The 14,430-nt window shown below is 42.7% G+C and overlaps 1 protein-coding gene across 11 annotated transcripts in view; it reads left to right on the forward strand.

The window, feature by feature from the left end:
• Nucleotides 1–14,430, forward strand: part of Tanc2 (tetratricopeptide repeat, ankyrin repeat and coiled-coil containing 2) — a 306,152-nt gene that overhangs the window by 280,401 nt on the left and 11,321 nt on the right. For 8 of the 11 annotated variants that reach the window (XM_040749911.1, XM_040749916.1, XM_040749917.1 and 5 more), the window contains 7 exons: nt 6,576–6,709; nt 7,721–7,844; nt 10,328–10,503; nt 10,753–10,885; nt 11,413–11,442; nt 12,269–12,360; nt 14,135–14,281. In XM_040749911.1, the coding sequence (XP_040605845.1) occupies nt 6,576–6,709; nt 7,721–7,844; nt 10,328–10,503; nt 10,753–10,885; nt 11,413–11,442; nt 12,269–12,360; nt 14,135–14,281 (836 nt within the window). The remainder of the gene's footprint in view (nt 1–6,575; nt 6,710–7,720; nt 7,845–10,327; nt 10,504–10,752; nt 10,886–11,412; nt 11,443–12,268; nt 12,361–14,134; nt 14,282–14,430) is intronic. The other 3 variants (XM_040749914.1, XM_040749915.1, XM_040749920.1) reach the window with 1 other exon arrangement.

Here is a 14,430-nt window from a genome sequence, read left to right on the forward strand (position 1 = left end):
AGTGCTGGGATTAAAGGCGTGCGCCACCAACGCCCAGCTCATAGTTTAAAATTTATAATGGCCCATTGCATTGTGATATTTGCTTCAATGGCAAAATCTTACATAGATTTATATAAAATGCGTATTTACTTTTAAGCTGGTGGAAGTCTTATATCTGCAGCCTTGACCTAACTGAGGAAATTTTACCAAGGGAAAATACAGTGGTCAGAGTTTTGCAACTATATCACTTAACTCTCAGACCCAAAGCACCACTAACAAAAAGCAAAACAGATGTTTCTGTCAGTTGTACTAACACAAGTTCTTTACTCTTAGAACAATCATGTCACATCCCAGTTTCAGAGATGTTAATACAGGGATCAGTGAATCTACAATCAATGAACTACATCTTAGAATATAATAAAATAGTACTAAGATAAAATTTCTACAGATCATATCTCCTAAAATTAGATCACTGGGGTATGCTAGGTGCTTTTGTCTTCCTTTGGCAGTCTCTTTAATCCCTGCAGATGTCATCTTGCTTCTAGCCTTCACCATCTGGCTAGCTATATCAAATCCAAAACACCACTAAAAAGGAGAAACTTACAACCATTATTTTTTATGCCATCACAAAAACAAAAGATTTTTCCCTCCTATCTCACAGGACTGTCACAGACTTCTTGGGGAACAACACAAGAAAAGCAGTAAGGTGACACATTGCCCTGTCCTGCTCCCTATGAATAGGCATAGACCAGAACCAGCCACTTAGAGCTCCCAACAGCTAGAGAGGCCGAGTTCACAAAATAGGATTCCTGTACTTTCTAGCTGTGTAATCTTTGACCAAGATTATTGCAACTATCTATCTACTTGTTGATCTTTAAGCATTTCTTCCTTTACTCTCATGTTCCAGAATGTAGCCAAAAAGGGCTCTTTTACATCATAGTCTAATGTCACTTTTCTACTTGACAACTTTTGTTCACTATTTGTAGAATTAAGTTCTTTACTGTAGTGAAAGGTCAGTCATGATCTCCAGGCTCATCCATTGCTTATCTTCTTTGGCTATTCTAGTAATAACAAACATACATTGTTTGCCATTTCAGTGCCTTCGTATATGCCTTTGCCTAGCGTTACTTCTTATCTTACTTATCCTTACTTATCTTGCATTCATACAACCCTGATTGCCCTCTCTCCCTGGAGGTCTTATCAGTTACTACTTCTGTGTTATCTCAATACCACAGGATATGACTGTTGTGACTATCACACTATAGAGTATTTATGTTTTCCTTAGTCAACCGAGAGCCTGTTGAAAATAGACAGCATGTAACTAATAGCTCCATTAATGTTTAATTAATGTTGTAGATATAGTAATCAGTTTGTCTCCCCAACCACCTTCCTCCATCTTGATCTTGTAATCCTTCAAGATGGACATAGATAAAACAATCATTTGCTTTTCTGTATTCTGTTTAGTATTATTTAGTGTCAACATTCCATCTAAGCTATTTCTTCATCTCTGAGCTATATATCTGCCTCTTAAAGTATTGTACACATTCATGCACACACACACACACATACACACGCGCGCGCGCACGTGCACACACCACAAACCATTTGTCTCAGCTAATCTCATCAGATGCTGGCCAACTAGGAAAACAAAGTCTGGTTCTGGGTTTCTTTGGAAGAGATTTTTCTTTTCTCCTAACTGCTTTACATTAATCTCCTTTCTTACAAAAAAAAACTCTTTAACAGTTTTTTGATAAGACACATAAGATCCATCCATGACTCCTTGGTTATGTTTTTAAGAAATCCATTCTACATGGTCACACTGTTCTGAGATGAAATTGGCCAGCCGTGTTAACAACCATGTCTAGCTAGTATCTAGAAGTTGCTGCCAAATGACATCATAACCTAAGCAACAGAGATTATACAACAAAGAAAAGGGCCAAATGGAACATTCTCTCTCATAAAAATGTGTTATTCCATAGAGATAAATGGGCCAAGCAGAGTAATATAATTATTAAGTAGACAGTGCCGCTTTCCAGGTGAGTACTGTCTGTGAATAATGTGTTCTGTGAACTGACATCATTAGTGAAAGGCTTGGTTCTGAAATACTAGACTTATTTTCTCCAGAGTGCTATCAGTTATGTTTTGCTTTAAGAAAAAGAATGTTCTTGGCTTGTACACACTTGTAAGTTTGCCATACCCTACAACCTAGTAGTTACTTTAAACAGAATCGAAATATAGGAGTTAGAAATTTTCGAAGTGGTTTGTTTGAAGCACAGAGCATGTCTACATTTTTAGCTACTCTTGTGTTCAAATGCCTGTGCACAACTAACAACTTTTAAACTGTTAAAGATATGAACTTGAGCTGGGCGTATTGGTTCATGCCTTTAATCCTAGCTCTCAAGAGGCAGAGACAGGTGGATCACCATGAGTTTGAGACCAGCCTGGTCTACAAAGTGAGTTCAATGGTATGTAGAAATACTTGTCTTAAAAAAAATGTATATATATGTACTTGAGAAGTAGAACTAGAACCAGACTTAAAGAACATTAACCCCTGTATACATTCATTTAAGGCTTAAAAGTGACCTTCACTTCAGAGGAGACCAAGTTCTGCCCTCCTGTGACAAACTACACAGAAAAGTCAATGTCAAGAGTTGTAAAAGAAACTGAGTACACATATTTTCAAAAACTGCCACATTTTCCCTTATGAACCCATTTTACCCTTAGGGCAGGAAGAGATTATTTGAAAGCTTTGTATTAATTATAGAACATTTTAATTTTGCATATGGCTCAGTTATATATAATTAAGCCAAATCCAAAGGCAAATGCCAGGCCAACAAAGATGGCTCAGTGAATAAGGACACTCACTCATTAGGCTAATAATTTGAGTTCTGACTCAGGGACTCACATGGTAGAAGGGGAGAACTAAAACCTACAAATTGTCCTCTGTCCACATTTGTGCTTATATAGACACCAAATAAATAAATGTAAATATTTTAAATGCCATGATTTTCACTTAGGTGAAAAAATTGACTAGTTGATTTGAATTTCACTAGCTTCTTTGATTAGAATCTAACATTTGAAAACTAAAATATCTGTGCATACATGTCTAATAGTTTTTAACTTTATTTATTCTTTGTGTCTTTCACAACACACACATCTTGATCCTATTCATTTCCCCATCCGTTTGTATCTACCCTCTGCCCTTGCAACCTCCTCCCCAAAATAAAATTTGAAAAATCTAGGAGGAAAAATCAATCTCATGGTGGAAGCTATGGTGTGCCACAATGAGTCACACTATATATCCATATGTCTTCACTTGCAAGCATCCGTGGCTTAGTCGGCTAAAGTGCCTGTCTCATACTTGCAAGCATTCAAGGCCTCGGGTTTCTGTGCCACCCCTCTGTGCCTGAGGTGGCTGAGAGAGCTGGCTCTGAGGTCATTAAGAGCAAGAGGGCTTTCCCTGCCCCTCACCAGCTGCAGCACTCCTGCAGGTCTGTTGGCAGAAGTGTGGGTGAGCCAGCCCGAAGTTGTGAGCATGAGAAAGCTGTCCCCACTAATTGTCTGTCTTGGGGGGGATTTGCCCCTCCCCCCTTACCCCACACTGCTTGCAACAGATCAGAGAGTTGACCCTCTCCATTACCAGACACAGCACTCAGCAAAGTGGGCCTGCTCCTCATGGGAGGACAGCACTGTATACAGAGCTGACCTCGTTAGCAGAGATGCCGGTGTGCTGGCCCTGAAGATAAGAGTGGGATAGTTGGCCACACCCCACTCGTGTGCCATGTGGCGATGAGGGTGAGGGAAAGATGCCCTTCCCCTCCTAATCCCTACCACCTGTGGTGGCTAAGGGAGCTGCCCCCTCCCCACCAGCTGCAGCGCTTTTGGAAGTGGGCCCTGTGCCTCACCTGGGCAGCACAGCACAGCTGACCCTACTGCTGGGGGTGTGGGAGAACTGCCCTGAGAAGGTGAATGTGGGAGATCACAGTTCTGCCATGTGATGGTGTGGGAGGGGGAGATGCCCTCCCACTCCCCCACCCACCTCTTGCCCCTTGTGGGGGTGGGAAAGCAGGCCCTGAGGTCATAAGAGTAGGAGTGCTATGCCTGCCCCTCACCAGCTGCAGAATTCTGGAGAGTGGCCCCTGTCCCTTGCCTGGGCAACATAGGAGAACTGGCCCTGCCCCTTGCTCATCCCCTCAAAGGTTGAACTAGCCAGAGTAACGCTGAAGAGGTCACCCTGATGGCGAGGACAAAGGAGAGCTGGCAGCTGGCCAACCCTGCAACCACCCAGGGCCTGAATCAGGGTTGTAAGTTGGCCCACCCTAACATCCACCCATCTGTGAACTGCTGGAGCCCCTGAAGGGGCCGCTCCTACAAACCCACAGCTGCAGGACCTCCATGACACAGGGCAACAACAGGACAGTCAAGAGGAGTCCCAGGAGGACCCAGCAATGACAGTGCAGCCTAATAGTTGGGGGTTGTCATTAGAATATATGGCTGTAGTAAAGGAAGGACCTTTTGACAATCTACTATGTCAGTTTTCCAAATAAATTTGGAAGATGTAGAACCCCCCCCAAATGAAACATAACTCCTCCTATTTTCTAATAGTTTTCTATTTTTCCTACCCTTTGTCCAGTCTTTAAAACATTAAATTCAGGGTTGGGGAGAGAGCACAAACATAGGACCTGAGTTCAGATCCCCAGCACCCACATAAAAAATGGAACACAGCCGGGCCTTGGTGGCAAATGCCTTTAATCTCAGCACTTGGGAGGCAGAGGCAGACAGATCTTTGAGTTCAAGGCCAACCTGGGCTACAGAGCAGTTCCAAGACAGGCTCCAAAGCAACACAGAGAAACCATGTCTCAAAACACCCCCCCCAAAAAACAAAGCTGACACAGTGGTACACATCTGTAAGCCCAGAACTGGGGGAGCAGAGACAAATGTAATTCAGAAACTTGCTGGCCAGCTGAATCTATGAGCTGTAGATTCAGTGAGAGATCCTGTCTCAAAAAAGTCAAATAGAGAATGTCTTAGTCACTGTTCTGTGAAGAGACACCATGACCACAGCAACTCTTACAGAAGAAAACATTTAGTTGGGTGCTTACTCAGTTTCAAAGGATCAGTCCATTATGACAGGAAGCATGGCGGCAAGTATGCTGGGACAGTAGCTGAGAGCTGCATACTGATCACAAGCAGAGAGAGATTGGGCCCGTCATGGCTTTTGAAACCTCAAAGCCTACCCTACGCTTCCTCCAACAAGGCTGCACCTCCTAATCCTTTTCCTATTAAAGAGCTCTATTCCCTGATGACAAAGCATTCAAATATACTAAACTACAGGGGCCATCATATTCATATCACAACAGAGAATAAGACGGACACTGGTGTCGACCTGACAACCTGCACACACGTGGGCACACATCAACACACACACACCATGCACACAGAGAGTTTTTTTTTTTATTAAAACAACAAATTCTAGCTAGGTGTGGTAGCAGTCCCAGCATTGGAGAGCTGAAAGGGATACTTTAGTTCAACCCCAGCCTAGGGCACACAGGGAGACCCTACCTCCAAATAATAAATAAACCTATACACTTTAAATGCCATAGTTAAATTAATGTCTGTCTGTTACAAGATGGATCTCATGTCTCCAAATTATTCTTCCTACTATACAAACAGTACAGGAAATGAAATACACACTCAGAATACCCACTACACCAAAGACTGTAAGTAATGGACAACAGTATAGAAAGAAAATGATTAATTTCGTCCTCTTGTATCCTTTATATTTATAGCTATTTTTAAGTCTGTAACTACATTGTTTTTATGTTTAGAAGAAGAAAGCCTGGTTTTTTTTGCATACCTGTAATCCCTAATGAGGCATTCAAGGTTATCCTTGGCTACAAAGTGTGTTTGAGGCCAGCCAGAGCTATGTGAGACCTTGTTCAACCCCAACCTTCCCCCATAAAAGGAAGAAAGTTGTCTTTTTCACACCTGTTTTCTCATCTTTAAGACCATCTTACTTTGAACAACTCTAGCAGTCATGCTTGCAACTCTTTTTTAAAACGTATTATCTTAATTAGCCTTAAACTACAATTCCTGCCTTTGGCTCTTTAGATCTGAGAGCACAGGAGTAGAGGTTGACCAAGGCTTTCCCAGCTAAATTTTTCTGCAGAGTCACTTCTCCAGACTCCATTTACACATAAAGTGATTGGTTCATACCTAGGTTAAGAACCTTAAAAAAAAAAAAAGACATATCCATAGCAGAGAAGACAATCTGGATATAGGAAAAAATGAAACCAAGTGAATTTGACCAAAGTGGTTTTCAGTGAATTCATTATTATGATTGTCCCCCAGATACTGTGAACTCTTTTAAATGTCTTTATTATTTTTCTTCAAAAATATCCTTTCTGGGAAAGGCAGCCAAAATTATTAATCTTGGAGGTGAAGTTGTTACATTGTTAATTGCATTAATCAGGCACAGTAATTTACAGTGCTTGCATAAAACATAGCATTTAGAAACACACTAAAATCCATGTTTAACATTGAACACTAGAAAAGAGGAGAGCTGCCCATCCTCAGTATTTGTTATCTGCCCTTAGCCCTGACAGCCGCAGCCGGAAGGGGCAAACTGGACGTATGCCGTCTACTTCTGGAACAAGGGGCAGCAGTGGCCCAACCAAACCGCAGAGGAGCGGTGCCTCTATTCAGCACTGTTCGCCAGGGCCACTGGCAGGTAAGTACAGTGTGCTGCTTCCAGCCCTCCAGTAAAAATGAAACTTCTGATGCAAAGAGAAGAAACTTCTGGTGAAAATGGGTTTCTCAGCAATCATTAGGCTTAAGGATGTGGGCCTTTGTTACTAATATTCCACTCAATTGAGAATGTAAGAAATTAACACTCACCCAGTGTGGTGGCACACGACTTTAATCCCAGCACTTGGGAGGCCGAGGCAGGCGGATCTCTGTGAGTTCAAGGCCAGCCTGGTCTACAGAGGGAGTGCCAGGACAGCCAGAGATACATAATGAGACCCTGCTCAAAAGAAGGGGTGGGGGAATTAACACTTAAAACCATTGTTGTGAACTAGATCAATTTGCTGTAGTCATGGAGCAACCTCCTTTTCCATGCAACAGTGTTTGCCTGTTGATTGAGAGGTTCACATCTCAACAGTCCCCTGTGGACCAGTTGCTCACAGATGTTTCAGACTTGCCAGAAAAAAAACATACTCTATGCAAACCCTAGTTATTTGATCTTTCCAGAGGTTTGGACTCCAGAGAAACCATTTACTTACACACTAGGATGGAAAAGAAAGGATACTGACAATGATCTTTGGAAGTATTAGAGTAGAAAGAAAAAAAAAGACTAGAAGCCAAAGAGTGCTTAACAAAAGGCACTGTTCTTACCAGAAACACTTTATTGTAGTCAGTTCAGTGGTGTTTACTGCTGCTGCAGCCTCCACAGAACCCTGAAGTGGACCTGGCATGGCTAGTTGCTTGGACTGGAACTTCCATTATGGGATGCTTCAGACCACATCTTGTCTGTTTTCCTAATTTAATGTCTTAATCAGATGCTCAGCTACGCATCCTCATTTGGTTATCCCTATGGGAGTTAAGAGAGCAAGTCTGTACATTAGGACTGCACAGAGTGGACTCACCTCTGCAAGTAGTCATTTACCCTGTAGGAGACCACATGCACGTGTCATCTCAGCAGCTGCTAAAATAACCAGCCTCTGCCTCTCTGCACTTGCAGATTGTTGATCTCTTACTTACCCATGGAGCTGACGTCAACATGGCAGACAAACAGGGCCGTACTCCCCTGATGATGGCTGCTTCTGAAGGCCATCTAGGAACCGTGGACTTTCTACTTGCACAAGGTAAGTCCTGAGAAGCCAGAACTGTGAATAAAGCCCATGACCCCCTGAACTCCTAACTTTCAGGAAGTGTTAAGAATTTACTTCAGCCGGGCGGTGGTGGTGCACGCCTTTAATCCCAGGATTCGGGAGGCAGAGGCAGGCGGATCTCTGTGAGTTCGAGGCCAGGCTGGACCGACAGCCTCCAAAACAATACAGAGAAACCCTGTCTCATAAAAACAAAAAAAAAATTTACTAATTCAGCCAGGCAGTGGTGGTGCATGCCTTTAATCACAGCACTCAGGGGCAGGCCAACTTGAGGTCGACCTGGTCTACAAAGCAAGTTCTGTTACACAGAAAAACCCTGTCTTGACCCCCCCTCCCAAAAAAAAAAAGAATTTACTAATTCAGTTGATTAGAAAATACAAAACCAGAAGCTCTTTTTTTCCTCCAGTTTTTTAAAATAAGATTCCAGACTGGCCTTGAACTGACATTTACTTCCTGCCTCAATCACCTGGCACTTTTCTGTACTGTGTGTGTGTGTGTGTGTGTGTGTGTGTGTGTGTGTGTGTGTGTGTGTGTGTGTGTGTGTGTGTGTGGTGCTCATTTGTATGTGTGTATGGTTTATCAGTATGTAGACCAGGCTGTCCTCAAACTTGAAGTGATCCTCTTAGCTCCCAGAGAACCAAGTTTACAGGTGTGTCTCACCACTCCTAGCCTGCCCACTTACACACTGTGGAGTTCTCTTAATGTTGACATTCTCTTTTTCTTCATAGCCTGAAAAATTATTGTGAAGCTAGCACATTCTGAACTCTTTTCTTTCAAATCAATAATTTCCAAACTTCAATTTTTTTAATGTATACACAGTAAATATTCATCTATTTTAGAGACTACTGCTGCTGCTGTTGTGGGGGGGGATCTCACTATGTAGCCCTGAATGACCTGGAACATGTTTTTTAGACCAGGCTGGCCTCAGACTCACACAGATCCACCTGCGTCTTTCTCCCAAGTGTTGGAATTTAAAGGTGTGTACCAACACACCAGGTGAATCTGGGTATCAATTTGTCAGCCTGCACGACTAATACTTTCCTTGAATCCAAAGGAGGTAAGGGGAAGACTTGCTAGCAATGAGACCCTCTTTGGAGAATTGGGATATTACTATTAAGTTATAAGTTCTTTGTGGCATTTTCCAGCATACTCACATCCTTAATAAGTGGAAAACAAGTTAAAGGTGTCCTTTATGAGCCTAGTGTGTTTTTCTCTGCATGTGCACAATGGTAAAGCATTCTAGCCCCTGCTGAATGCTCTAAGATCAGCCCCTATGCATGCAGTAGTGGTATCACAAACCACCAATGTTGGGGGGGGGGGGGACAGCTCATCACTGGTGGCACTACAGCACCATCTAGTGGAGCCTGTGGATTTGCATCAAGCAGGGGCTAGTGAGGAGATTTGAAACCATGAATGACATCATTCCAGTTAGCCTACACTATTAATAAACCAGACTTAAATACATATAATTATCTATACATATATGCACGTTCCTTCAAGGGAAACCAGCCTTCTGAAGAACTGTGCCCAGATCTGAACAGCTGAGGAGCAGGAAGGCTAGGCTTCTCCTAAGAGATTTGCTGTGGCTTCAGCTCTGTCCTTTCAAGGAAGATTTGTTTCCATAGCCTCAGACTCAAAAGTGTATAGAATCAAGAGTTGCTCTTCCAGAGTACAATGTAACAAGTCTGACTTCATGGTACTTACCTTTATTATTGCTGGGGAGGAGGGAGCAGCACTCAGAGGGAATAGACCTAGATTCTTAAGATGTGACATGAAACAATATTCCAGAACAAACTACATCCAACAGAAAAGGCAGGCCTCTTCAGCACTGATGACCCTGAGGTAACTACCATGTCTGCCACATGCCAGCAGACATTCATTAGGCACAGACTCCAGAGGTTTGTTCTGCCTTACCCAGGATCTTTGAACTGGTTCCTTTTATATTTTCTTTGGGTATTATATTTGGGTTTTTTTTTCACTGAAGTGAATTTTCACTAAGAAGTCAACAAAAATTATTTATCCTACATTATGTGTAGAATACTATAGAATAGGAACACTTAAGTGTTTTTTTTTTTAAGTAAGCTGTAATTTGGGGCCTGGGAGCTGACAGAGTACTGCTTGCCTAGCATACACAAAGTTCTAGGTTCAATCCCCAGTGCACGCAAATCCCCACACAAACTGGGCCAGCACACACCTGCCAGCACTCAGGAGATGTCGCTCACTATGTAGCCCAAACTAGCCTCAAATTCATGATCTTCCTGCTTGCTCCTCCCTACTTCTGGGATTACTGGTATATGTCACCATGGCCAGCCAGGGTCAATTTCAAAATAGAAAAATCTAGAAGTAAAAGCTATGTATGTCTTTCACAGCATATATACCTTATGTATCAGCATTCCTTTCTGCTACAGATGTTTGTGTCCTCAGTCCTCTTAACACAGGACTCCTGTTTGGTCTTACAGGTGCCTCCATTGCCCTAATGGACAAAGAAGGGTTGACAGCCCTCAGCTGGGCTTGCTTAAAAGGCCATCTCTCAGTAGTACGTTCTCTGGTGGATAATGGAGCTGCTACAGATCATGCTGACAAGAATGGCCGCACCCCGCTGGACCTGGCAGCTTTCTATGGTGATGCTGAGGTGGTGAGTACCTTTAAACAGACCTCAGGAGGATGTTATCCATCCGTAATAATATCTAGGACCTAATGTGAAGTACTATTTCGATGATTCTGACATAGATTCTCCAGATCTATAATTGGCGGAGGATAGGAATATACAAACCGTTATTCAAAATCTGAAATAATTTCTATAGCCTGGTTCAGACAGGCAGTTTGAAAGGGGGCAAGCTGTATCCATCATGCCTGTTAACAGTACTACTTGTTCCTTGCCTAGGTCCAGTTCCTGGTGGATCATGGGGCCATGATTGAGCATGTTGACTACAGTGGAATGCGTCCTTTGGATAGGGCAGTGGGTTGCAGGAACACTTCTGTTGTAGTCACTCTGCTGAAGAAAGGAGCCAAGATAGGTAAGAGAAAGAAAGATGGTAGTGACCATCTGTGCCCAGGCAGTGGTCTGGCTGTCCTGGGTGTTTAGTGTGAATTTATATAGTTTTCCCTCTGCCCTGGTCCAATTACTTTCCAAGTGAACAAAGGCTACTAGCCCAGAGAGAGTACCATGTGAACCATAGTCTAAAGAAACCTGTGTCCAGAGTCACGTGACTCTACCCTGCCCTTTGTAGCCCTAGCCAGGAGGCTGCGCTGAGCTTATGCACATCTTGGTGCTGCCTTTGCACTAGCCCCTCCCTGAGAGCATCCTGGCTCCCTGCAGTGCCATAAGCCTTTGCTTTTCCTTGCTCTGTATGTGCTTCAAACTCTCAAGCCCCTGCTGCTGCCGTCCCAGCTGCCCCCACCCGCAGACTGTAGACAAGGGTTGGCTCATATGCTGGCTTCTTGCTGCCTGCCTCTCACTGCTGCTTTTTCCTTCTTCTTTTTTTTCACCTTCATCCATTTTTTTTCCTTTCCTACAACTTTTTGTTTTCTCCTTTCTTTGAAGGTTGTCAGACGTTACCGAGTCGCCCACGAGGTATATTCCCCCGCTGTCAGCATCAGGCCTGGTCTGATGACTTGGTCAGCTTTGCCTTCTCCTCTTTGATTTAGCCTGCATGAGTTCCCTACACCTCTAATCTTTTAATTTACTTCACCTTAAAAGAAGATTTTTTAATGACTGTTGTAGAGAATAACTTGAACTTTTGATAACTAACCCTAAAAAGCTTAGTTGGTAAATAATTCAGTCCTCAGTAAACTAATAAATGTAACTTTATTCTTTTCTTCCATGAGTAAAGTAGTCCTTATTAATGCTTGTTTGTTTCATATATTGACATTTGAGTTGTGCCCCTGGTCCCAAGTGAATTCCAGGGAGTCTTATTTGGTACTTAGCTCTAAGGGAGCCTTTAGAGTCTATTGAGGTTTCCCTTCTACAGAGTGCACACTTCAAAATTAAGTCAAAATGTGGGAGTCTTCCATCTCAGAAAATAAATTATTCTGTTTTGAATTTTTTTCTAATCTTGTGGTAACCTTTAATATAAACCCTTTCTTCCAACTTCTGACTTAAAATCATTCCAAACTAAGCCATTATGTGCTCTTATGTACCACTCAGGCATTACTGCTCTCCTGTGGCACAAACGTGGACAGTTCAGATATTCTTATTTTAAGGTGAATACAAACAAATCCAGTGCAGCTTCTTGGCAGTGGGAGTCGCTAAAATACTCCCAGGGCTAAAAGATGAGGTAATTATTGTGGAACAAGTTGTTCTCTCAGCAGAAATCCCCCCAGGATATTTTTTTCACCTAGCTTCCCGCCACCTTACATTGTATGAGTTCTTTACCCATCATGCATCCTGTACACTACAGGTCCAGCCACATGGGCGATGGCCACCTCCAAACCAGACATCATGATCATCCTGCTGAGCAAGCTGATGGAAGAGGGGGACATGTTTTATAAGGTGAGGGCGGGGGACTGCCTTCTACATGAAAACTTGACAGTTTTCATTCTTTCCTATAGAAGCAAAGGTAGCAAACCATTACCTTCTCATAGGCTCCTAAGTTAGAGTCCTGAGTTTTTTACCTTCCTGACACAAAAGCGAAAACAGCCTACACAGCTCTACACTCTGGTTTTACTTGGTCATTTACAGTTTGGCAGCAGGTTTTACATGGAATCTTCTCATTGAGGAACTCACAGGGCAGTTAAAAGCAAAGTGACATACTATCCCTGTTTCCAGTTTTATTAATCTTAGTTTGTATCATGACTGCACATACCTGTAACCCAGTACTTTGGAAGTGGAGACAAAAGAAGACAGGGAACTTTAAGGTCCTCTGGCTATAGAACGAGTTGGAGAGCATTCTGGGGGTAAAAAGTTGATGATAATAATAATAGCATTTTAAATAGGATAAACAGTGATTGTTACACATTTGCTTAAAGTCACTCACTGAATGACAAACAGTCTTTAAAAACTAAGTACCCTTAATACACACTTGGTCAAAAGGAAGTTTTAGAGTATCCCATGTCATTCGCCTCAGTGTTTGAATTCAATGGATCATCCCTGAAGATAAATAACACCAACCCAGTTTTTAGCAGCAGACATCCTCAAGATATCACAGATCTAAAAGGAAATGATGGTAAAAAGCTGCCTTGTGTTACAAATATACAAGGTCCTGAGCAGAATTCAGTTCCTGGACACGCTTTGAGTACATCATGATAATCATGGCTTTTAGGAAGCTTGAGCCTGGATCCAAACTTGATAACATAAAATCACATAAATTCAAAGATCTTCATTACTGTAGGTATCATATTTATGGACTTGTATGTCACTCTCAAGAATCTAACCCTGGGTCACAATGTAACTTGTCCTATCCTGAGACAAGGACTCTTGCCTCCTAATGTAAATAAGCAGAGCTATTATTAATCACATTCAGAATTCTACCTTGGAAGACTACACTTCTAATTAAAAGATGATGAAAGTTGAAGTGTTGCTACCTAGAGCTCTGTGGCTGTACAAAGGAGAAGAGTAAAGGTGAGAGCGCCACCTGCATCCCTGCACTTTGTCCACAGCCTTGCAGATGCCAAGAGTAGAGAGAGCTCGGTGCTTCTGCAGCCGGATCTCCAAGGTGGTCAGATTTATTTCATCTTGGGAAAATATCTCCTACAAAGTGAGAGTCGCAAATCTCAAACTTCTCTGCCATCTTACCTCATGCCTGACCCACAAATAGGGGGTACAATTGACACAGTTTTCTCCTATTACATTAGAGAAGCCACAGCTAGATAATCTTAGGCCCTGCATGTTTCCTGAGGGAGAGAATTATCTATGCTTTGGGACAGCAAGGCAGAACATCAGACAGGAGCCACATAAGCCAGAACCTAGGGAGGAGCAATCACTCTGGGGTATTGGGACCAGGAAGTCGTATGTGTCCCATTAGAGCAGTTCAAGAAAAGAAAGAACTTCCCAGGGAGCAAGGTTAGACCTTGAGAACAGTTCAGAAACTATTATGTCCATTTGCAAAGATGTTGTTTCTCCGGCTTGTGATTTTAGATATCCCCTTCAACATTCCCCTTGTTGCCAAGGGAGCTCCCTATAGAAAAGACTAGACTTCTGCCCTCAGCTTCAAAGGAACAAGAGACTCAACCTTGATAACAGCTGCCAAGAGCAGGCAGGGACTAGGACCTGGACATACTCAGCCATTCAGCAAACCAACATTGCACTCTTCATTTGTACCCATTAGAAAGGTAAAGTAAAGGAAGCTGCCCAGCGCTACCAGTATGCTCTGAAGAAATTCCCTAGAGAAGGGTTTGGTGAGGACTTGAAAACCTTCCGGGAGCTCAAAGTGTCTCTCCTCCTCAACCTCTCTCGATGTCGCAGGAAAATGAACGTAAGTCCCTCTAATCCCCACTCTTTCTGCTGTGCTGGAAGTTGAAAGTTCTTGTCACTCACTAGCTTATACTAGACCCCAGAAATCCTCTCTGCCCCATTTGGAACTTGGTTGTCCTTCACAGAGCACTGATATTTGCCATTGAAATA

This window comes from Mesocricetus auratus, unplaced genomic scaffold (assembly GCF_017639785.1).
Source record: "Mesocricetus auratus isolate SY011 unplaced genomic scaffold, BCM_Maur_2.0 Super-Scaffold_100007, whole genome shotgun sequence".
Taxonomy (NCBI): domain Eukaryota; kingdom Metazoa; phylum Chordata; class Mammalia; order Rodentia; family Cricetidae; genus Mesocricetus; species Mesocricetus auratus.